The 24,511-nt window shown below is 40.2% G+C and overlaps 1 protein-coding gene across 1 annotated transcript in view; it reads right to left on the minus strand.

Moving 5' to 3' along the window:
• Nucleotides 1–24,511, minus strand: part of LOC132828021 (lysosomal alpha-glucosidase-like) — a 47,824-nt gene that overhangs the window by 795 nt on the left and 22,518 nt on the right. The window contains exons 11-19 of the mRNA XM_060844909.1: nt 23,820–23,904; nt 23,511–23,628; nt 22,064–22,197; nt 15,554–15,705; nt 14,057–14,205; nt 10,132–10,273; nt 9,639–9,737; nt 915–1,079; nt 163–315 (exon numbers count right to left, since the gene is read on the minus strand). Coding sequence (XP_060700892.1) covers nt 163–315; nt 915–1,079; nt 9,639–9,737; nt 10,132–10,273; nt 14,057–14,205; nt 15,554–15,705; nt 22,064–22,197; nt 23,511–23,628; nt 23,820–23,904 — 1,197 coding nt within the window. The remainder of the gene's footprint in view (nt 1–162; nt 316–914; nt 1,080–9,638; nt 9,738–10,131; nt 10,274–14,056; nt 14,206–15,553; nt 15,706–22,063; nt 22,198–23,510; nt 23,629–23,819; nt 23,905–24,511) is intronic.

Genomic DNA, 24,511 nt, shown 5'->3' on the forward strand with positions numbered 1-24,511 from the left:
CACATAACTATCAAATACATTTATCTATATTTGCTTGAATATATTAAATACTTTACATGATGAACTTGAAAAACTTCCTTCAGTTAAAACAATCAACTTTGAAATTATGACTTGTCTATCAACTGTCTTACAATGCAATCTAAACAAAGCCTAAGCCCTTACCTTTGTGTCTGTTCTGTAAGAGAAGTCAGACATCCAGAATCCATTAACAGAAACTTTCTGTGGGGCTGACGGAACTCCAAATACCATGACACTATCCAATTTAAGGCCGTCTATCTGGCTATTCAAATGGATTATTTCACTGAACAGCACATTCTAAGTGTGTGTGGAAATGAAAGAAGGCGTGGAAAGAAAACAACAATTAATAAACTACCACACAAAGGTCAGTATACTTCAATCTCACACAGTGTATAAATAGAGTGTATTACAATCTAGAAGTATGTAAACAAAAACATCGATTTTGGACAATTTTGAATCTTTATCTGAAGTTTACTTTTGTAACCTTCATTAAAAAATCCCACCAAATTAGTTTAAATATATTGATCAAAAAGGAAATTTGCTGAATTCTGTTTAATTACAAGTTAGGATCAAGAAAATGTATAATGTAGCTTTTGTTGTTTTGTATTTATTTAAACCTAGTTTCCTATTTAGGATTTCCTAAAGAATTACTCATCGGTTGAGGAACTTAATTGCAAATCATGTAGGTTATTTTGCTATTGTTAATATTCTAACTACCTTCATTATGCATTTAGAGTTTCACGTGTAAAGAAAGAATCAGAAATTCTTTGACTCTGACAAATTATCAGAAAGTCAGACTATCACATTTTGTTGTCATAGCTAGAGTGCAGATGTGTTTTAAAGGCAGGATTCTATACAATCAATATTCTGAGTATTTAAAAATCAGCCACACTTACATTTTTTGCCAGGAAAATAATTTCTGTATAATCACCATTTTCATAACTCAGCAGACTATCACCATCATCCCAGAAGAGTTCTCCTCTAGCAATTCCTTGATCAGAAAGTGCCACAATCAGACCAAATGGGTTCCTACGAGAGGCAGCAGTTGTAGTATTGGGTTCCTTGATTGAAAGTAAATTCAAATATCATCACTTGGGTAACCATAATTATCCAAAACAAAGGAAGTACATCAGTATTAGTTTTGCTTATGAAAGTACTTTATACTGCACATTTAATGACAAGAATGAAGTAGTACTGAAGCAGCTATCAGAACCATGGAACACCAGAGTCATGGATAGTAATGCAACCTAAAACATGGTCTGTTACGTTATCGCAGAATTAGAAAAGCATGTTTGACAGCAGCATTTGATGAACAATTGAGTCTAAAATGAGAGTGCTGCTCACTTGGAATCATAATATGTGACATACAATTATATTCAACTCTGTTTTGGTGGCTGCCAAATTCTGGATCAGAAGAACTAAATTCCATACCTGTATAGTGTGAAAGCAGACCATTTAGCCCATCAAGTCAACACTGATCCTCCAAAGAGCATCCCATCAGACCAAACCCTCCTATCCCTGTAACGCTGCATTTCCCAAAAGTGATCCACCCAACCTGCACATCTTTGGACCGTTTGATTCTTTTGCAAGATAAAACTGTCTCCCCTCTGATTCTAGATCTATTTAGGAGCAGAAGCAGTTTCTCCCTATCCACTCTGAAAATCTTCATCAAATCTCCCACTTGCTTTCTCTCCAAGGAAACAGTCTCAATTTCTCCAATCTTGCCACATAACTGAACTTTCTCTACAGTCACTTTCAAAACCTCTTCTTCACACTCTCCAATGCATTAACATTCTTCCTATCATTACCATTCAAACCTCTATGCAATTCTGCAGCTGAGGTTGAACCAGTGTCTTATCCAAGTTCATCATAGCCTTCTCCATGCCCCTATTAATAAAGTCCAGGATACTATAGTCACTCCTGTGTATGCACGAGGGTAACACTTCTGAAAACTCCTGTGAATGGTGAAATTTGCAAGTTTCAAGCCCAACAAAAATTCAGGTTAAAATTTGCAGATATACCATTTTGTCTGTGGTATTGAATTTTGTTACTTTACACTTTTTGATATGAGTAGTCATAAACTAACAGAGGATTTAGTGTATATGCTTTTTTAAACAGCTCTCTATACTGTTCTGCCACTTTTGATGGTTTATATGCATTTATTTCCAGGTGTGCTCCTGCACACTTATTAGTATTGTACATTTTATTTTGTATTGTCTCTCCATGTTCTTTGTACTAAAAAGCATCACCTCTACATTGAACCTGTTCTGCCATCTATCCACCCACTCACTGAGATTCTACACAGCCATCTTCACAGTTTATCATTCGCCCAAGTTTTGTGCCAAGAGCCAACTCTGAAATTGTCCCATGTGCCAATATATCAGATTCATGTATCAGATAAAGCAAGGTCTCAATACTAACCCCTAGGAAACTCCAGAACAAACTTACCTCCAGCCTTAAAAATACTGATTAGCCATTACTGTTTTCTATCCCTAAACCAATAAAGTATTCATGTAGCTCCTATTCTTCTCGTTCCATGAACCGCAACTTGTCATAAGTGTGTTTTCGAACACTGTATCAAATGCCTTTTGGAAGTCAGTGTACACCACATCAACAGCCTTTCATTCATCAATCCTCTTCAAAAAACTCCAGCAAGTTAGACATGACTTTTGCTTTTGCAAATCCTCACTGTACCTTCCAAAACAATTCATGGGAATAATAATAATTACCTAAATACTGTTTCTGGAATTTTCCCAGCAAAGATAAACTGACTTATCTGTATATTGCTGGGAAAATTGTTACAACATGTTTTGAAAAGGGAATAAATGTTTTTAATTCTCCAACACTACTCCTGAATCCAGGGAAGGTCGAAAAATAATTGGTCAGTGACACTGCAATTTCCAATCAATGTACATGGATGCATCTCATCTGGCCCTTATTAATTTAGGTATTAGATAAACTGTTAGTACTCTAATTAATTTGAAACCCTTCTGGTGACAGTTTCTTCCTCTGTCATGATGGCCTTGGTAGTATTTGTTTTGTAGCCAATTACAAATGACAAGTACTCATTTAACACCGCAGCCGTCTCTCATGTAAATGTGTAAATCCCATTTTTGGTATTGAAACAGTCCTACCATGCTTTTATTATTGCTGTGATTATGGAAGATTTTTGATTGCCTTTCATATTAACTACTAGTCTTCTCTCATAAACCCTCTTTGCTTCTTTATCTCCATTTTGGCCCCCAAGTGGTCATTTTTTCCTGACTACCTATTCACTGTTAAGAAGGTCCCAATAAGAGATATTTAGATGTCATTTCATATTACCCACCAATCTAGTTTTTGTATTGTAAAAGGTTGCACATTTTTAAGTGGTACCCAATAGAAAAAAAAATGTTGTATAATTAAACAGTTTCTGCCTGACAAAGCCAAAGGAAAAGCTGAAATACTATAGCAATGTGCATTCCTAGCTGAAATAACTTGCAAAATACAAAGAAAACTTCAGTGAAGAAAGCAACTTGCTTGCAGAGAAATCTGTAAAGAAAGTTACAGAACAGGTGAAATACAATATTGTACCAGTACAAGTACAATAGAAAGATCTTTTAAACAAAAAATGACTTGTACAATTAAAAATGGGGCTTTGGGTAGTGTTGTAGAACAGAGACCAAGGAGTTCAAGTACGTAGGTAAGATGGTTAAGGCAGCATTTAGCACGTTTGCCTTCATTGCTCATTTGAGTCTAGGAATTGGGGCTTTGTATCGAGGTTATCAATGGCATTGATGAGGCCTCTTTGGGACTCCTGTGTCCAGTTCTGGTCACCCTGTTATAGGAAAGATATTAACCTGGATATTGCTGAAGATGGAAGGTTTGAATTCTAAAGGGGGGGCTGGGACTTTTTTCACTGGAGTGTGTGAGGTTGAGGGGTGATATTATAGCGGTTCATAAATCATGAGGGGTATCGATAAGGTAAATGGCAGGTTTCTTTTCTCTAGGATAGGGGATTTCAAAACAAGGGGACATATTTTTAGGGTGAGGGGAGAAAGATTTAAAAATAAATATGGAACCCATTTCTTTTTTCAAACAGAGTGGTGTGTATGGAATGAACTTCCAGAGGAAGAGATGAATGTGTGTACAGTCACAACGTTTAAAAGATATTTGGATAAGTACATGAATAGGAAATGTCTGGAGGGATATGGGCCAAGCACAGGCATGGGACTAGTTTAATTTGGGATTGTGGGTGGCACTGACTGATCGGAGCGAAGGTCAGACGGTTTCCATGCTGTATGACTCCATAACCATAGCAGTTCCTGTATTGGAGGATATACAATTAGGAAAGAAATTTAAGCTTAAAAACAAAACCTTAGCATCTGAGAAGAGAACTATTTAAAAAAAATTTGAAATGAATTGCAGATCACAAACAATGGAACCAACTTTTGCAGCAGCAGCAAGAGCGGTGGGAGGGAGGACCAGGGGCTGTTGGGAAGGTAAATCAATCCTTTAATAACTTATCTCGTGCATAGGTGGACCGCACGCTGAGTGGGAGCGGACATAGGATTGCTGAGTAAGTGGTTGCTTTACCTGAAGCACTACTTAGGTAGTGTGTCCCACCCATTCTCCTCCTCTTCTAACCAAAAACAAAGGGTTTTGTGTGCCGAATCACTGATTTTACCAGTCTTTCAATAGTCTCTTTGGGAATTCAAAACAGTGAGAATGGATGTTAGGGCAGTTGCATGCTCCTCCTGTAGGATGTTGGAGGTAAGGGTCATCACTAGTGTCCCCACTGATTTCATATGTAGGAAGTGCACCCAACTCCAGCTCCTCGGAAACCGCATTAAGGATCTGGAGCCTGAATTGGATGAACTTCGGATCATTCGGCAGGCGGAGTTACAAGGAAGCAATCTCACCTCGGGTACAGGAAAAGGGTAGATTGGTTACAGTTAGGGGACGGAAAGAGAATAGGCAGACAATACAGGGTTTCCCATGTGGCTGTTCCCCTCAATAATAAGTATACCGTTTTGGATACTGTTGGGGGTGGTGGGGGAACTTACCAGGAAAAGCCATAGTGGTCAGGCCTCTGGCATTGAGTCTGGCTCTGTGGCTCAAAACGGAAGGCAGTAGAACAGAAAAGCATTAGTGGTAGGAGACTCAATAGTTAAGGAATGGAAAGGAAATTCTGTGGTCGTGAATGGGACTCCCAGAAAGTATGTTGCCTCCTGGGTGCCAAGGTTCAGATGTCTCTGATTGAGGGAGAGAATGAGCAGCCAGAAGTCGTGGTGCACATTAGCCAATGGCATAACTAGGAAAAGGGATGAGGACCTAAAAAATGATCTCAGAGTTAGATTGGAAGCTAAAAAGCAGGATGAACTGAGTAGTAATCTCAGGATTACTAACAGTGCCACGTGAAAGTGAGGTGAGGAACAGGGAGAGAGTGCAGTTAAACAAATGGCTACAAGGCTGGCGCAGGAGGGAGGATTTCACACACATGTCCCACCTTCCCCAGAAGATACTCCAATGATCTACGTATCTGAAGGATGGGTTGCATTTAAACTGGAGAGGCACCAATGTCCTGGATGGGAGATTTGCCAGAGCACTTTGGGAGGGTTTAAACTACTTTGTCAGGGGGATGGGAACCAGAGTTGTTGAATGGGCATAAATAGAATGCAGAGAGTCTGTCAGGAAAGATGCACAGTTGATAGGGCAAAGGGATGGGTTCAAGTGTGTCTGTTTCAATGCAAGGAGTGTCAGGAATAAGAGGAACTTCGAACATGGATCATAATTTGGAACTACGATGTTGTGGCCATAACGGAGATGGGGCAGGAATGGTTGCTGGATGATCCAGGGATTAGATCTTTTAAAAAGAACAAGGAGCGGGGTAAGGGGGTTGTAGCATTGTTAATTAAAGAGTGCATCACAGCTGCAAAAAAAAATTGTTGAGAAGGGTTTGTCTACTGAGTCAGTATGGTTTGAAGTCTGTAACAGGAAAAGGAAGGATCAGTCACTTTATTGGGTGTTTTCTGTAGACCCCCCCCCCCCCAAAATAGCAGAAGAGTGATTGAAGAACAGATTAGACAGCAGATCTTGCAACGGTGCAGATGTGACAGAGTTGTTGTTACGGGTGACTTCAACTGCCCCGATATTGATTGGAATCTCCTTAATGCAGATGGTCTGGATGGAGCCAATTTTATCAGGTGTATCCAGGAAGGATTCATAACTCAATATATAGATGGGCCATATTGGTTTTGGTGCTCGGCAACAAGCCAGACCAGGTGTCAGATCACTTGGTGAGACAACATTTCGGTGACAGTGACCACAACTGCCTCACCTTTACCATAGCCTTGGAGAGGGATAGGAACAGACAGTATGGGAAGGAATTTAATTAAGGGAGGGAAAATTATACTGCTATTAGACAGGAGTTGTGGAGTATAAATTGGGAACAATTGTTCTACGGAAATGCACAACAGAAATGTTCAAGGAGCACTTGTTGCAAGTGTTCGATAACTTTGTCTCACTGAGACAGGCAAGGAATGGTAAGGTGATGGAGCCTTTGATGACAAGAGAAAAAGACCTCTCATCAAGAGGAAGAAGGAAGCTTACTTAAGATTGAGGAAGCAAGGATCTGGCACAGCTTTAGAGGATTACAGGGTAGCTAGGAAAGAACTCAAATGGACTGAGGAAAGCTAGGAGGGGACACAAAAAAGCCTCGATTGGGAAGGATTAGGGAAAACCCAAAAGTGTTCTACACTTACATGAGGAATAGCAGAATGATGAAGGGGTAGGGCTGATCGGTGATAGTGGAGGGAACTTGTGCCTGGAGTCTTAAGAGGTAGGAGATAACTTTGGCGCAACTGGTTAGCGTGTTCAGCTGTTAACCGAAAGGTTGGTGGTTCGAACCCACCCCGGGATGCTCGTGTATGTTGCTTAGGGGCAGCACAGTGGCACAGTGGTTAGCACTGCTGCCTAACAGCGCCAGAGATCTAGGTTCAATTCCCACCTCAGGCGACTGACTGTATGGAGTTTGCACATTGTCCCCGTGTCTGCGTGGGTTTGCTCCGGTTTCCTCCCACAGTCCAAAAATGTGTAGGTTAGGTGAATTGGCCATGCTAAATTGCCTGTAGTGTTAGGTGAAGGGGTAAGCGTAAGGGAATGGGTCTGGGTGGGTTGCGCTTTGGCAGGTCAGTGTGGACTTGTTGGGCTGAAGGGCCTGTTTCAACACTAAGTAATCTAATCTAATCTAAATGAGTTATTTGCTTCAGTGTTCATTAGAAAGAGACTATATTGATAGTGAAAAACTGAACCAGGTTAACAGGCTTGAACAAATTAATATTAATCTCAGTGGATGTGCTGGAAATTCTGGGAAGCACCAAGATGTACAAGTTTTCCAGAGCTAGACCAGATATATCCAAGGTTACTACAGGAAGCGAGAAATGAGATTGCTGCACTTCTGGCGATGATTTTTGCATCCTCACACTCCATTGGAGTAGTACTAGATGATTGGAGGGAGGCGAATGTTGTTCCTCTGTTCAAGAAAGGAAATAGTGAAATCTCTGGGAATTACAGACCAGTCAGTTTTTGGTCTGTGGTAAGCAAGGTACTGGAAAGAATTCTGAGAGATGGTATTTATGACTACTTGGAGAAACAGTTTGATTAAAGATAGTCAGCATGGCTTTATGAGGAGCAGGTCATGCCTCACAAGCCTTATGAGTGCTTTGAGGATATGATGAGACAAGTTGATGAAGGTTGATATATAAAATATATAGATTTACAGGCTGGGGCTGTTTTCCCTGGAGCGTCGGAGGCTGAGGGATGACCTTATAGAGGTTTACAAAATTATGAGGGGCATGGATAGGATAAATAGGCAAAGTATTTTCCCTGGGGTCTTGGAGTCCAGAACTAGAGGGCACAGGTTTAGGGTGAGAGGGGAAAGATATAAAAGAGACCCAAGGGGCAACTTTTTCACGCAGAGGGTAGTACATGTATGGGATGAGCTGTCAGAGGATGTGAGAGAGGTTAGTACAATTGTAACATTTAAGAGGCATCTGGATGGGTATATGAATAGGAAGGGTTTGGAGGGATACGGGCCGGGTGCTGGCAGGTGGGACTAGATAGGATTGGAATATCTGGTCGGCATAGACGGGTTGGACCGAAGGGTTTGTTTCCATGCTGTACATCTCTATGACTCCTGTAAGGCATTTGATAAGATTCCTCACCGTAGGCTCATTCAGAAAGTTAGAAGGTATGAGATACAGGGAAATTTGGCTGTATGGATACAGAATTGGCTGATTAAAAACACAGCGAGTGGTAGTGGTTGGAAAGTATTCCGCCTAAGGTCAGTGACCAGTGGTGTCCCACAGGAATCTGTCCTTGGGCCTCTGCTCTTTGTAGTTTTTATAAGTGACATGGAAGAAGTGGAAGGATGAGTTAGTAAGTTTGCCGATGACACAAAATCAGTGGTGTTGTAGTTAGTGTTGAGAGCTGTTGTAGGCTACCACAAGACATTGACAGGATGCAGAGCTGAACTGAGCAGTGGCAGATGGTGTTCAACCTGGACAAATGCGAAGTGATTCATTTTGGAAGGTCACATTTGAATGCGAATACAGGGTTAAAGACAGGATTCTTGGCAGTGTGGAGGAACAGCAGGATATTGGGGTCCATGTACATAGATCCTTCAAAATTTCCACCAGGGTTGTTAAGGCATCGTAAGGTGTTTTGGCTTTCATTAAATTGGAGGGGTGGGGGGGCAGAGTGAGTTTAAGAGCCGTGAGGTTTTTCTGCGTCTCTATACAACCCTGGTTAGAGTACTTGTGGAATATTGTATTCAGTTCTGGTCACCTCATTATGGGAAGGAAGTAGATGTTTTAGAGGGGGTGTAGAAAAGATTGACCAGGATGCTGCCTGGATTGGAGGGCGTGTCTTACGAAGAGAGATTGAGTGAGCTAGGGCTTTTCACACTGGAGAGAAGGAAGAGAGGTGACTTGATAGAAGTGTACAAGATTAGGGGAGAGGCATAGATAGATTTGATAGCTGGAGACTTTTCCCCAGGTCAGAAATTGCTGTTATGAGGGATCAAAATTTTAAAAGGTGAGTGGAGGAAGGTATAGGGGAGATGTCAGAGATAAGTTCTTTAAGCAGAGTGTTGGCTGCGTGGAATGCACTGCCAACAGTGGTAGTAGAGCCAGACACGAGGAATATTTAAGCAACTGCTGAACAAGCACATGGACAGCAGTAAATAGAGGATTGTGTAGATTAGGTTGATCTTTAATTAAGATAACCGTGGGCTGAAGGGCTTGTATTATGCTGTACTGTTCTGATTCTATATTCTAATTTGAGCTGTTCAATTGCAGGCCTCATTAACGATGCAATTTAATCAGTGAAGCGAGACATGGCCAGGAAACAAGACATGTTAAAACAAAAAAAAAAATGCATTTCAAATGAAACAAGAGGACAAAAAAAAGGTTAAAAAGGGGAGCTTTTGAAAAAGGATTCCCTCTTCTGTTACACCAAAATTAAATATCAGCTGGCAAGAAACCTGGGAATGGAAATCAGCTTGATTGTTTAAGAAGCATCTGAATTCTTATCACTCATTTTGTACCATTCATCTCCACTGAAGTCATATATACCCTTACCTGTGTAGGTAAAATGCAGCCTCCTCGTATATGGACATTAATAGTATCTAATGGCGCCTGCAGTATAATATACTGTCCTTTGCTATGGATAACAGAACCCTAAAAAAGGTTAAAATAAGATCACAGGAAGATATATTAAAATAAAGGTAAATTGTACCTTTAAAGGTAAATACTACACTGTTAACTAAATAATTAATTAGTTTGATTTTAGCTGAATCAATGTGATTCACAGATTTGAATAAAGTAGTTATTTTGTGTGGCATTTCCCAACATAGCCTTCAGGTAGTAAGTGCTGAGCACATAAATTAAACTAACAAAAAAAAATGTGCAAGGCAATTGTACAAGCATTTTGGTCTAATTTGAATGCTGGGTCAGATCAGAGAATGGCACAAATGTAGATTGCAGTAAGCCCATGGATTTAGTACTATATACAATCCAAGATGGCATTGGATGCAACATCATCGTCAAGAATGCAACATAACATAACGCTTACATCATACAGACTGTACCATGTTGTTGGAGGAAAGTAGCCAGACACTTCCAATGCTTTAGGTTCCAATACTGGAGTGATGAGGAGTGTCTCACCCCACATAAACTGACGATCAATGCTTGGAGTGTTTGGATCTTGAGGGAATCTAAAGCAAAGGACAACATATTGATATGTGGATTAACTCCAACACAAGAGATTTGACAAAACTACTTGGATTATTTTCCTTAAAGATGTCCTAAAGCAGACATTATAATTGCTCCTGACAAGAAACCACCTAATGATAACAACAGTAAAGGACATCCTTATAAACATTGGAGAAATCACTGGTTAATAGGGTCTCAAAAATTTCAATATTTCACTGGTGAAATACCAAACACAATTTTACTGCTCTGAGGTGAATTTGAACAACTGGTCCTCTTTAAATAAGGAACTGTCTACAAAAATAAGCCCACTGTTATCCAAACATCTGGCTCAGATCACAATTAGATTCAAGATCGTTTTGTCCTTTTGACATCTCACTTGGTATATGCATGTTTTGCATGTAGACTATATTGAATTATAATTTCAAATACAAGGTGCTGAAAATAGTATACACTTTCAGGGTCCAGCAAAAATAATTACTGTTTGCAACTGGGTCAATGATCATAGGAACATTCAGTACTTACAGCCTGCCATTCAACTTGATTAAGATTAATTCACAGATCAACTCATTTTACATGTCTTCATTTCAAATTATTTAATACATTTAGTCAACAAAAATATATTTAATAATGCTCAAAAGTTTTCTTGAACTCAGTTATCAGTCTTTTTGGGGGAAGTTCCACATTCCTCCTATTCATTTCATGGAAAATGTGTTAACAGATTTCATTCCTAGAAAGTCAAATTTTAAAATAGGTCTTAAATAGTCTCAAATCCTCCACTGAAAAAAAATGTTTCCTTTTATCTAATTGATCAAAACTCTATTATAAAACCGCTGTTAGACCATCCTTAAACTATCTCAATGAAAGGAAGTACAGGCCAAGTTTGTGTAGTTTCTCCTCAATTTCTCCTGTTATTGTTCTGACAAATCCACACTGTACCCCTTCCAAAATCAATCTTTTTCCTGTGGTTCACTCCCCAATAGAAAACTTAATACTGCAAAGGCTTTGTGCAACAACAGCATAATTTAATGCTAATTGTAATTCTGTCCGCTTAGGGGAAAAAAGGCCAACAAACAAAAAAAAATTAGCTTTTGCAATAGTTTAAGTGAGCTACATGCATATCCAAATTCCTTTGTGGTTTCATGTTGCTTATAAATCAATATATATCAATTCATTATTTACAAATCCAAAGCAACTAAGTTAATGCTTTCACACATGGAACTGAGTGTCGTGCCCCTTCCTTTTCTAGCTTATCACACTACTTACTGTTTCCTTATAATTTACCATCATCTACAGACTTGCATTTAAATGTCTATTCCTCTAAGCCAGATAACATTGCTGATAAAGGACTGAAGCTTCAACAATACCACTCAACACATCCTGAAACCTAATCCATATGCCCACCTTTACTCAATATTCTGAGTACCGTTTCATGAAAATTCATCAACATCTCAATTTGAAATTAATATTTCTTGCATAAATTGCATTTTGAAGAGCTTTTCCAAAGTTAATTCATGTAATGTGTTCAGTGGTTGGGCCAACATTTATTGTCCACATATAACTGCCATTGAAGGTATCGTTCGCTGCATTCCATGTGGTGTAGGTACACCCATACTGTTATTAGAAAGTTCCAAGATTTTGACAGTGTCAGCAAAGGTGATATAGTGCAAAGAGTCAGGGTGGTGTGTGCCATGGAAAGGAATTTGCAGATGGTTATTTCCTTGTTGCTGCCCTTTTCCTTACTATTAATGATAGAGGTCACAGGTTTGGAAGAAACTGTGGGGAGTCTTGTAGACAATAGATACTACTGGCATTGTGAATGTGTTTGAGGTAATGAATGCTCAAACCATTGGATAGGGTGCCCATTCAAGCAGTGTAGTGTTATTGATCGTGTTGAATTTCTTGGAATGTTGTCAGAGGACTACAGCAGAGATGCGCTGGGATTGAAATGACCAATCTACCATACTACAAACTCCTTTGTGCTTGGTATGACTGTAACCAGGAGAGATTTCCCTTTGATTCCTATTGACCCCAGTTTTGCTGTGGTTTCTTGATGCCAATTTCATTCAAATGCTGCCTTTATGGCAAGGGAAGTCACCTGCTCTTCCCTTCAAGTTCAGCTTTTCTATCCCATGCTTCAGTGTAACCAGGATCCGAATGGGCCTGAAAATTCAAACTAAGTAGATTATTGTCGAGTAAATGTTGCTTGAGAAACTTCTCATCCAGAAAGTGGTGGCTGTGTGGAATGCTCTGCCCCAGAGGGCAGTGGAAGCCCATTCTCTGGATTCATTTAAGAAAGAGTTGGATAGAGCTGTCAAGAATAGTGGAATCAGGGGTTATGGAGATAAGGCAGGAACAGGATACTGATTAAGGATGATCAGCCATGATCATATTGAATGGTGGTGCAGGCTCGAAGGGAAGAATAGCCTACTCCTGCACCTATTGTCTAGGTAATCTTTTGCTGATTGAGTGTCGACTTATGGGGTACTAACTGCCAGGTTGGATTTATTCTGCTTTTGCCAAGTAGATGCCAGTGGTGCAGCTGTACTAAAACAGCTTGGCTAGGAGCATGACAAGTTCTGGAGCACATGGCTTCAGTATTATTGCTGGAATGTTGTCAAGGCCCACTGTCTTCCTAGTATCTGGTGCCTTCAGTTTTTGATAAGACATGGGGTGAAGCAACTTGATTAAAGACTGGCATCTTTGGTGCTAGGGCCCTCGGGAGCCGATTGTGGTGGTTAACAGCCAATCTAGTTATTCTCAGCATACGAAGTACATACAGTTATGCATTAACATCATTTTTTTGAACATCTTTCTTTCAGCACATCTGGCTTAACATGCTTTCAAATACTTCAGCATTTTATCTTTTGTATGGATGTGCTTGACTCCTCTATCAAAAGGGATGGGAATATTTGAGAAGCTTCCTCTTCCAGTGAGTGGTTCACTTGTCACCAACCTTTCTGGCTAGATGTAGTAGGGCTGCAGAGCCTCGATTTGATCCAGGTGGTGTGGGATCATTTAGCTCTGTCTCATGCTTCCTTGCACTGCTTGACTGGCATGTTGTGTTGTAGCTTGAATAGACTGACATCTCAATTTTACATAGGTCTTTTGCTGTTTTTTTGTATGGCCTCGGATACTTCATATTGAGCCAAGATTGATCCTCTAGTACAATGATAATGATAGCCCCTATTCTATGCCACAGCATAAGGTTACAGATTGTGGTTGAATAAGTTCTACGTGCTTTTGTTTCACACGTATTTCCCAGTTTCACTCTTGAATGGTCTGCTTCCAAAATGCAGACAACACCTCTTTGCCCAAGATTCTTTTGACAGTTAGTTACTCTTTACTTGTTCCTCCATTATCTTAAACTTTTAATTAAAATCACTGACTGTGCCGAAAAGAAATATAATGCTAGTTTATGTGATCTTTGAGTAATTTGTATTTTGGAGTCTGGACATCATCTTGGTAAATCATTGCTCCAAACATTCCATAGCTTTCCTTAAATGCAGTACTCCAACTTGCTTACAGTACTTTTGGTGTATTCTAAGCAAATCCTTTATTCCAACTGCCTTCTACCTTCCAATCATTACTGACATGAATCATGATCACTTCTGGTTCCATGTGTTCTCGTTTTGGATTAAAATCATACTGAACTAAAATTAATCCATAGGCAAAACAAGATTTGAATTAGTGTCAATTCAGCTTTCTGTACAGCTATTAATTACCAATCTCACTAGGGTGAAGATTCCTTTTTTTAAAATACATAGGAATTGAAAAAGGCAACTAACTCAAATGACAATGGTCGGACAACCATTTCTCCAGCTGAATGAGCTTTGTGAAAAAGCGTGTAGAGGAAAGGCAACAACGTGTATCGCATGAAGAGAGCTTTTCGCATTGCTGATTGTGCAGACTCACTGAAGACGTATGGCTCCTGAGACTGGAAAACAAAATCAAATTCATTTTACAATTGGTATTCGCATCCAGAGGTAAAACGTCCATTCACATCAGAAACCGTTTTATAGAGATTGTGAAATGAATGGGTCTAGTTTTAGGTCTCAACCTTTGAAACTATTGAACGAATGAGGATGCAGAAGCAGATCACAGAAATGAGGTACAAGATCAGATCATGGTATCACCAGCAGCTGACTTTAGACAAATCCTCAAAAGTACCTGACAGAGTGAGGCTGGCCTGGAACTAATTTTTGCTTACATTAATATTGAAGTCTTGAAGTTAATTTATATCCAATTTTCAAATATTGACTATCTCTGCCGAGATGCTGCCAGATCTACTTAGGTGGAAAAAAGTGAGCCTCGTTCCCGATGAAGGGCTTATGCCCGAAACATCAATTCTTCTGCTCCTCGGATGCTGCCTGACATGCTGTGCTTTTCTGGCACCACACTTTCGACTCAGATCTACTTAGTGTTTTTGGCTTTATAAGTGCTTTGCTTTCCTTCTTTTGGAAGCCTTTTTTGAACTAGTAGAGCACGCTTCTTGCGCCCTAAATCTTAAAACCTTAGATGCTAACTTTTTTTTAAAATATAAAAGGGCAACATCCAAAAGATCTCAGACTGAGCTTCACGTTAGAATTTTCACTCCTTTCCCTCATGGTATCTTTCCCATTGTATACAGTAAGCCTTCAAAGAAAGTCAATCAATCTAATGCTTTGTTTCAATGAGGCATATAATCCCTGACCAGTGCAAGATTTGTTCTAATGGTGTTTGCTATGTGAATGGGTGCTCATCTACTCCCTGTTTTCAATTGTGTCCAGTCTCCATTTCTGACTCACAATCATGGTCTTATGCCTCCCACTTACTTCCTGAACACAGCCATATACCAGTTTCTCAGACGAGTGTTCTTCTTTCAAATCCAGATTCAGACTAGAACTGAAACTCCAATATTGTGGAAGGGAGGGTCCAAATGGTTCAGAAATGCTAGACTTTTAGAATTCATCCCTTAAAAAAATTTCCTTTCAAAGTTGCTTTTCTCCCAAACCCTCCTTCAGCAAGTTCAGCTTCTTACCAAACAAACATTGTTAAAAACTAAAAGAATGACACAGGGTAAACTTTGCTTTGGAATTAATATCCTTTTCCAGTTAGAAATGGTATAGGTAACTCAGTTTTTTTCACAGGATCTATAACTGGATAGAATTCTAATGATTAATCTTTTAATTTCACACTGCATTCAAAAAAGGTACTGTACATACACACACACCCTTTTAAAATAACTAAAATTAGTAATTCAATAAGTCAAATGTCAGTTACTTAATGGGCTCCAAAGGACTAACCGGTTGTTTCCAGTCATTGTGATTCCGCATAAAGGGGTAGAATGATCCAAGTTGTGTCCAGCGCACACAGAGTTCTTCAGTGGTGGTCCAATGAAAACCACAGACATCTGCTCCAACAAGGGGGACTCCAAACATGTTAAACAGCATTATTGCTGTGAAATACACAAAATAATGCAGAGTTTTATTTTTGTTATTTCACAATTCAAAGCTACTAATAAAGATTATTCTATTGAAAATTTAATAAAAGTATTTTGTTGCATGCATACACCATACTCTCAAATTTACATTATGCTTAAACCAGAATTTATCTTTATATGCAGCCAGAGAGTCATACTGTATGGAAGTTAGTAGAGATATGAGCAAGCAGCTGGAATCAATATAAAAACAAGAAAAAAAAAACAACCATCTGACACTTCTGTAGTGTACTTTCTAGTGGCTGATGTATGGCCTGATATAGAGATGGTCAGATGAAGCAGCAACTTGATCATGCATTCCACAGACAAATCCCAGAACAAGGTTAGAATAAAAGTCATGAATTTTTTTTTTAAAAAAGTCACCTTTCAATTGGTTGACTACAAAATTTTCAATTGAACAGCCATCCAACCAATGACAATTTTTTTCTCTTGAATGGCTATATCATCTTTATTGCTCATAATTTTTTTAAATGTTACAGTGATATGTTTTGATACATCAGAAAGCATAATTAAAGCTTACCATTAAATATCAGAAAGTAAAAATGAATTTGAGGAATGACTACGAGCTACCCTCAGACAATTCAGAACTTCTCATACATTTTCAAGCAAGCATGTTGCTGAATAGTCGCAGGAAAAGTGAGCAGCAGGCCATTCAAACTTGCTTTATTATTTAGTGAGATTTTAGCTGATCCTCTGTTAACAGCACTTTCCCACACTAACCACATTCCTTAATGCTCTTTATGTTCACAAATCTATCAATCTCCATCTTGAAAATATTTGATACTTGAGTATTCTGAGTATCTGCGACTCCTCAGATACTGAAGCAGTTCATGCTCAAATGCAACAAGATCTGGACAATATCCAGGCTTGGGCTGACAAGTGGCAAGTAACATTCGTGCCACACAAATGCCAGACAGACAATGACTATGATCAATAAGAGACACTAACTACCGCCCCTTGACATTCATCAGTATTACCATCACTGATTCCCCACTGTCAACATCCTTGGGGTTACCATTGACCAGAAGCTCGACTGGACTCACCACATAAACACAGTGGCTACAGGAACAGGTCAGTGACTAGGGTTACTGCAGTGAACAACTCACCTCCTGATACCCTAAAGTCTATTCACCATCTACAAGACAAGTCAGGAGTGTGATGGAATACTGCCCACTTGTCTGGATGGTTGCAGCTCTAACACTCAAGCAGCTTGACACAATTCAGGACGAAGTAACCTGCTTGATTGTTTTTGGTGGTGCCATTCAGTCCCTCCAGCACAGCTTTCAGCAGCAGCAGCTTGTACTATCTACAAGATGCACTGCAGAAATTCAAATATCCTTAGACAGCACCTTCCAAATCTACGATCACTTCCACCTAGAAGGACAAGGGCAGCAGGCACTTGGGAACACCATCACCTGCAAATTCCCTCCATGCCACTCACCACCCTGACTTGGAAATATACTGCCATTCCTTCAAAGTCTTTAGGTCAAAATCCTGGAATTCCCTCCCTACTGGCATCGTGGGTCAACCCACAGCAAGTGGACTGCAGCAATTCAAGAAGGCAGCTCATCATCTTCAAGGGCAAATAGGGATGGGCTATCAATGCTGACCAGCTAGTGACACCCAAGTCCCACAAATGAATAAAAACAGAATTCACAGATAGAGAATCATGATTCACAATGTTAAGTGAAAACGCTTTCTAAACTGCAGTCCATGATGATACAGACTTCTTAATTCTGATAGTGACTACTACATCATGCCCAAAGAGAAAGTGAGGTCTGCAGATGCTGGAGATCAGGGAGGAGGTGTAGGCGCAAGAAATGCAAACCTTGCGCCCACACCACCTCCCTTACTTCTCTCCAAGGCCCCAAGGGATCCTTCCACATCCGCCACAAATTCACCTGCACCTCCACACACATCATCTATTGCATCCGCTGCACCCGTTGTGGCCTCCTCTATATTGGGGAGACAGGCCACCTACTTGCGGAACGCTTCAGAGAACATCTCTGGGACACCCGGACCAACCAACCCAACCACCCCGTGGCTCAACACTTTAACTCTCCCACCCACTCCACCAAGGACATGCTGGTCCTTGTACTCCTCCATCACCAGAACATAACAACACGACGGTTGGAGGAAGAGCGCCTCAGCTTCCACCTGGGAACCCTCCAACCACAAGGGATGAACTCGGATTTCTCCAGTTTCCTCATTTCCCCTCCCCCCCCCACCTTGTCTCTCAGTCGATTCCCTCGAACTCCGCACCACCCTCCTAACCTGCAATCTTCTTCCTGACCTCTCTGTCCCCACCCCACTCCGGCCTATCACCCTCACCTTGATCTCCTTCCACCTATCACATCTCCATTGCCCCTCCCCAAAGTCCCTCCTCCCTACCTTTTATCTTAGCCTGCTGGACACACTCTCCTCACTCCTGATGAAGGACTTATTTTCGAAACGTCAAATTTTCTGTTCCTTGGATGCTGCCTGACCTGCTGTGCTTTTCCAGCAACACATTTTCAGTACTACATCAAGCCCCCAAAGTTTAGTTTCTCCAGCTGATCTGAAGATTCAAATCCCCATAAATCGCCATATTACCTTTGCAACACTCACCTCTAACTGTGCTCATGTCTCTGTTGGACACACAACTTGGGTCACCTTGTAACCATATCTTTACAATGGTGATTAGCATCAAACCCATTTATTTCTAACTGTACTATTAATTCCTCATATGCAATGCAAAGATTTAGTCATGTTTAAACTTTAATCCTCCTCCCTCAGTGTCACTTTATCCAAGGTAATAAGGTGTTATTGACTAAGATCCACACAGAGGGTGGTGGGCGTTTAGAACATGTTGCCAGCAGAGGTGGTAGAGACAGGCACGGTAGATTCATTTAATATGCGTCTGGACAGATGCATGAGTAGGTGGGGAGAAAGGGATACAGATGCTTAAGAATTGACCGACAGGTTTAGACCGTACATTTGGATCAGCTCAGGCTAGGAGGGCCGAAGGGCCTGTTCCTGGGCTCTAAATTTTCTTTGTTCTAAGATTGGTTCTCTCAAAACCTGCATTATTATTTTTTATCCAATCACTGCTCTGCTTAGTAACCTGGAGTTGGTCTAATATCAGTTTGTTAGTTGACTGAAAGGAAAACTTACATTTAGTGCCTTTTATGAAAGCCTGGCACCCAAAGTATTTCAGAACTAATTACTGTAAATACTTTTGACTGTCTAGTTACTCTTTAAAAAAGGAAGCATGGCAGTCAATTTATGTACAGCTAGTTCCCATAAACAACATGAAAAAACAGATAAACTGTATATGTAATGTCAGTTAAGGGACAGATATTAGCCATGGCACTGGGAATAATTCCATGCTCTTCAAAAGAGTGCCAGCGGATCTTTTACGTCCATCTGAAAAGGCAGGCTGGTTTAATGTCACATCTAAAGATTCTCACAAAACACTGGAAATACATCGAGGGAAGTTATTTGGATGGAATGGAGAAATGAGAAAGGGATGATCACCTTATTGGGATTGTATTATAGACCCCCCCCCCCCCCCCCGCCCAAGAGTCAGAGGGAAATTGAGAAACAAACTTGTAAGGAGATCTCAGCTATCTGTAAGGTCGGGGATTTTAACTTGCCAAACATCGACTGGAATTTCTTAAGACAATTTTCTGATTCAGTATGTGGATGTACCTACCAGAGAAACTTGACCTACTCTTGGGAAATAAGGCAGGGCAGGTGACTGAGGTGCCAGTGGGGGAGCACTTTGGGGCCAGCGACCATAATTCTATTAATTTTTAAATAGTGATGGAAAAGGATAGACCAGATCTAAAAGTTGAAGTTCTAAATTGGAGAAAGGCCAATCTTGACGGTATTAGGCAAGAACTTTCAAAAGCTGATTGGAGACAGATGTTCGCAGGTAAAGGGATGGCTGGAAAATGGGAAACCTTCAGAAATGAGATAGCAAGAATCCAGAGAAAGTATATTCCTGTCAGGGTGAAAGGGAAGGCTGGTAGGTATAGGGAATGCTGGATGACTAAAGAAATTGAGGGTTTGGTTAAGAAAAAAGAAGGAAGCATATATCAGGTACAGACAGGATAGATCGAATGAATCCTTAGAAGAGTATAAAGAAAGTAGGAGTATACTTAAGAGGGAAGTCAGGAGGGCAAAATGGGGCCATGAAATAGCTTTGGCAAATACAATTAAAAGGAGAATCCAAAGGGTTTTTACAAATATATTAAGAACAAAAGAGGAGAGAATAGGGCCCCTCAAAGATCAGCAAGGCGGCCTTTGTGTGGAGCCACAGAAAATGGGGGAGATACTAAATGAATATTTTGCATCAGTATTCACTGTGGAAAAGGATATGGAAGATATAGACTTTAGGGAAATAGATGGTGACATCTTGCAAAATGTCCAGATTACAGAGGAGGAAGTGCTGGATGTCGTGAAACGGTTAAAAGTGGATAAGTCTCCAGGACCTGATCAGGTGTACCTGAGAACTTTGTGGGAAGCTAGAGAAGTGATTGCTGGGCCTCTTGCTGAGATATTTGTATCATTGATAGTCACAGATGAGGTGCCGGAAGACTGGAGGTTGGCTAACGTGGTGCCACTGTTTAAGAAGGATGGTAAAGACAAGCCAGGGAACTATAGACCGGTGAGCCTGACCTCGGTGGTGGGCAAGTTTTTGGAGGGAATCCTGAGGGACAGGATGTACATGTATTTGGAAAGGTAAGGACTGATTAGGGATAGTCAACATGGCTTTGTGCGTGGGAAATCATATCTCACAAACTTGATTGAGTTTTTTGATGAAGTAACAAAGAAGATTGATGAGGGCAGAAAGTAGATGTGATCTATATGGACTTCAGTAAGGCATTTGACAAGGTTCCCCTTGGGAGACTGATTAGCAAGGTTAGATCTCAGAATACAGGGAGAACTAGCCATTTGGATTTGGAAGTGGCTGAAAGGTAGAAGACAGAGGGTGGTGGTGGAGGGTTGTTTTTCCAGACTGGAGGCCTGTGACCAGTGGAGTGCCACAAGGATCAGTGCTGGGCCCTCTACTTTTTATCATTTACATAAATGATTTGGATGCTAGCATAAGAGGTACAGTCAGTAAGTTTGCAGATGACACCAAAATTGGAGGTGTAGTGGAAGAGGGTTACCTCAGATTACAACAGGATCTGGACCAGATGGGCCAATGGGCTGAGAAGTGGCAGATGGAGTTTAATTCAGATAAATGTGAGGTGCTGCATTTTGGGAAAGCAAATCCTACCATTAAGTGTATACGTCCTGCTAAGGTCCTAGGGAGTGTTGCTGAACAAAGAGACCTTGGAGTGCAGGTTCATAGCTCCTTGAAAGTGGAGTCACAGGTAGATAGAATAGTGAAGGAGGCGTTTGGCATGCTTTCTTTTATTGGTCAGAGTATTGAGTACAGGTGTTAGGGAGGTCATGTTGCAGCTGTATAGGACATTGGTTAGACTACTGTTGGAATACTGCGTGCAATTCTGGTCTCCTTCCTATCGGAAAGATGTTGTGAAACTTGAAAGGGTTCAGAAAAGATTTACAAGGATGTTGCCAGGGTTGGAGGATCTGAGCTACAGGGAGAGGTTGAACAGGCTGGGGCTGTTTTCCCTGGAGTCAGAGGCTGAGGGATGACCTTATAGAAGTTTACAAAATGATGAGGGGCATGGATAGGATAAATAGGCAAAGTACTTTCCCTGGGGTCGGAGTCCAGAACTAGAGGGCACAGGTTTAGGGTGAGAGGGGAATGATATAAAAGAGACCCAAGGGGCAACTTTTTCATGCAGAGGGTGGTACATGTATGAATGAGCTGCCAGAGGATGTGGTGGAGGCTGGTACAATTGCAACATTTAAGAGGCATTTGGATGGGTATAGGAATAGGAAGTATTTGGAGGGATATGGGCTGGGTGCTGGCAGGTGGGACTAGATTGGGTTGGGATATCTGGTTGACATGGATGGGTTGGACCGAAGGGTCTGTTTCCATGCTGTACATCTCTATGACTCCAATGACCTTCAGGTCTCCCTCAATACTACACTGGAATGTCCTCCTTAACTTAAGTTCAACTCAAGGAAAATATAGGAACCCATAACTTTCTGACTATTAAAAGTCACACCTTACACTGGCAACACAACCATTAGAATCTAAAACTAAACAGATTAGCAGTTACACATTTTCAAAGCCATAAAAAGCTCCAAAGTAGCATTAAGATCCTCAGAAACTTTGAGTAGGTCAAGTAATATCCCCAGAGAAAGAACAAATAAAATAAAATGGCAAAACCAGAGTCTAGTCTAATTTCCAAACCTGGGATAGTATAATACATATCTTTCCAGCCACTTGCAATGTCTCCAGTCCAGTGGCCAGCATAACGACCATGACTGGGAAATGTGGACCTTGAAATCACAAATGGACGTTTTCCAATCACCTTGATCAAAGCACTTAATGCAAAAGAGACAATGTTAAAACAAATGCTGTTTAAAATGCACAACCATTCATTACTGATAACTGCCAATTACAGATCTATTTTCAAAATAAGCAATTATTTCTGACTTCAATGATGCATCAGCTTTACTTTAAAACAAGTTACTGAAACCATTTCAAAAGTGATCTTAAGATTAATAGCAACATGCATCCATTGTTTCTGTTGGCATCTCTCCACTATCCTTATGAAAACATATAGCCAATGGCCCAAATGATATCATGGCTTCTGTACAACTTGTGGGGCCGCCTTAATCTGTATTATCACTGTACAGTTGGAACCATCTAGGACAAACATCACAATATCACAGATACTGTCGTGCCTAGAATTTAGAGAAAGCTGAAGCACTCAAGGATTATCCCAAAATTCCTGGGCACTCAAGTCATTCTTCACAGGAAGGTCTGAGATTTCCAATAGGTACCAATGGAGTAAATTGGCCAGCAACAGGTGTTGTGACCAAAATACATCCAGAGGCAACATTTTAACTCTGGCTTTTATACAATTGCCAGAATGCTGCCAATTTCAAATCAGAGGCACCTCACAATGTCTGAATGTGCCTCATCAGGAGCTGAATCATTGATATGAAGGCCTCAGTTTACTGGGCTGCATTAAGCCAGCTGATTTGAAAGAGTAATTAGCTGGTGCTACAATTGTCATCAGTACCTTGGCTTAGATGGGGACTATGCAGCAAAATTCTAGTGTTAGCAAGTTTTGAGAAGATTTGTAGCTCTAGTTAAGGTTTTAGATGTGGGTTTGCTCACTGACCTGGAAGGTTCATTTCCAGACATTTCGTTACCCTACTAGGTAACATCTTCAGTGGGCCTCAGGCGAAGCAATGCTGAAAATTCCTGCTTTCTATGTTTCAAACCCAAACATATAAACTAGAAAGCAGGAATTTTCAGCATTGCTTTGTCTGAGGCCCACTGAAGATGTTACCTAGCGGGGTAATGAAACGTCTGGAAATGAACCTTCCAGGTCAGTGAGCAAACCTACATCCAAATTCTTTTGTGTAATCACTATTCGGTGAATAAGGCTAAAAGTATACACTTAGTAAAGGTAGGATCAAGCATCAGTGGATTGGCTTGACAATATTCATTAAAAACTCAGACAAAGAAAATCCAGTTCCTCAATATTTTGGACAGAAACTGAGTTCAAAAGTCTTGCTTTTGCAAACTTAAGATATTCAATCGGGTTAAAAAAAACCCTAATTACACAGATGACTATGCCGTGTCCAGTCCAAATGAATGCATTTCTTTTTCAATTGTCACTCACTTATGAGAAGCAATGGCCTCAGTCAACCCATAAAGGTTGTGTAGGTTATAATGGGATGATAAATATTGTTTTCCAGACATACACACTGTGCGGGACCTCAGATTTCCTCCAGTCACACCTGCAAACAGAAAATAATCATGTTTACAGTGAGCTATTTAAAATCTCTCCCACAAAAATTAAACTCGAGAAAAATGCACAAATCAGATAAATTAGCATGTGCAAAAAGGCAAACAAAAAGTAAAAGGAATGGTATAGACAGGCTTGGGAGAAGGAACACATTATTTGTTATGCACTTTAATTATCTTTTACCTGGTACGTAAGGAGGATTTTCTAAATTGTTATTCGGACAGCCATTAATTGCTCCAGAAACAAAATTGGATGGTTCATTCATATCCTGTGAAACAAACAGCTCATTTTTATTTTTCCAGCACTGACAACCAAGGAACATTGTTCATCTCATGGCCGAACAGGTGAATCTTCCTTGTAACTTTTAAACCATCTCTACTGACTGCTGCTAACAACAGGACAGATTTATGGTTATATTAAAGGCTTATAATTTGAAATATATAATAATGGAAATACATACTCAATTCAATTTTTCACTATCCCATCAGACTCAGCTATGCACAGCTGAACATACCAGAACAAAAAAAGTTATATCAAGGGTAACATTGTTACAAGTGGCGAAAACAGTGTCATTTTTTCAGAAAACCTTCTTAAGGATTTCAATGTTATGATTCAATCAGGCAGCACCCAATTACCTGTTACAATTGGGTATTTTCAGTACTGCTAAACACTTAGATTTTACTGCAAATATGAAATTTAGCCTGAATTCTGTACATTAAAAGGCATTTCCATTAACCAATAAATTTGAATTAATGAAGACACCAAAAGCATAAAGTGACAAAAATTATTTGAATTACTTCATTTTGAACAGTGTAACTCCACATTAAGAATACATTTTGGTGTGAGAAATAAAGCAGCTGTCTGGTGCATATTAT

The sequence above is a fragment of the Hemiscyllium ocellatum genome, chromosome 25 (genome assembly GCF_020745735.1).
Source record: "Hemiscyllium ocellatum isolate sHemOce1 chromosome 25, sHemOce1.pat.X.cur, whole genome shotgun sequence".
NCBI classification, from domain to species: Eukaryota; Metazoa; Chordata; class Chondrichthyes; order Orectolobiformes; family Hemiscylliidae; genus Hemiscyllium; species Hemiscyllium ocellatum.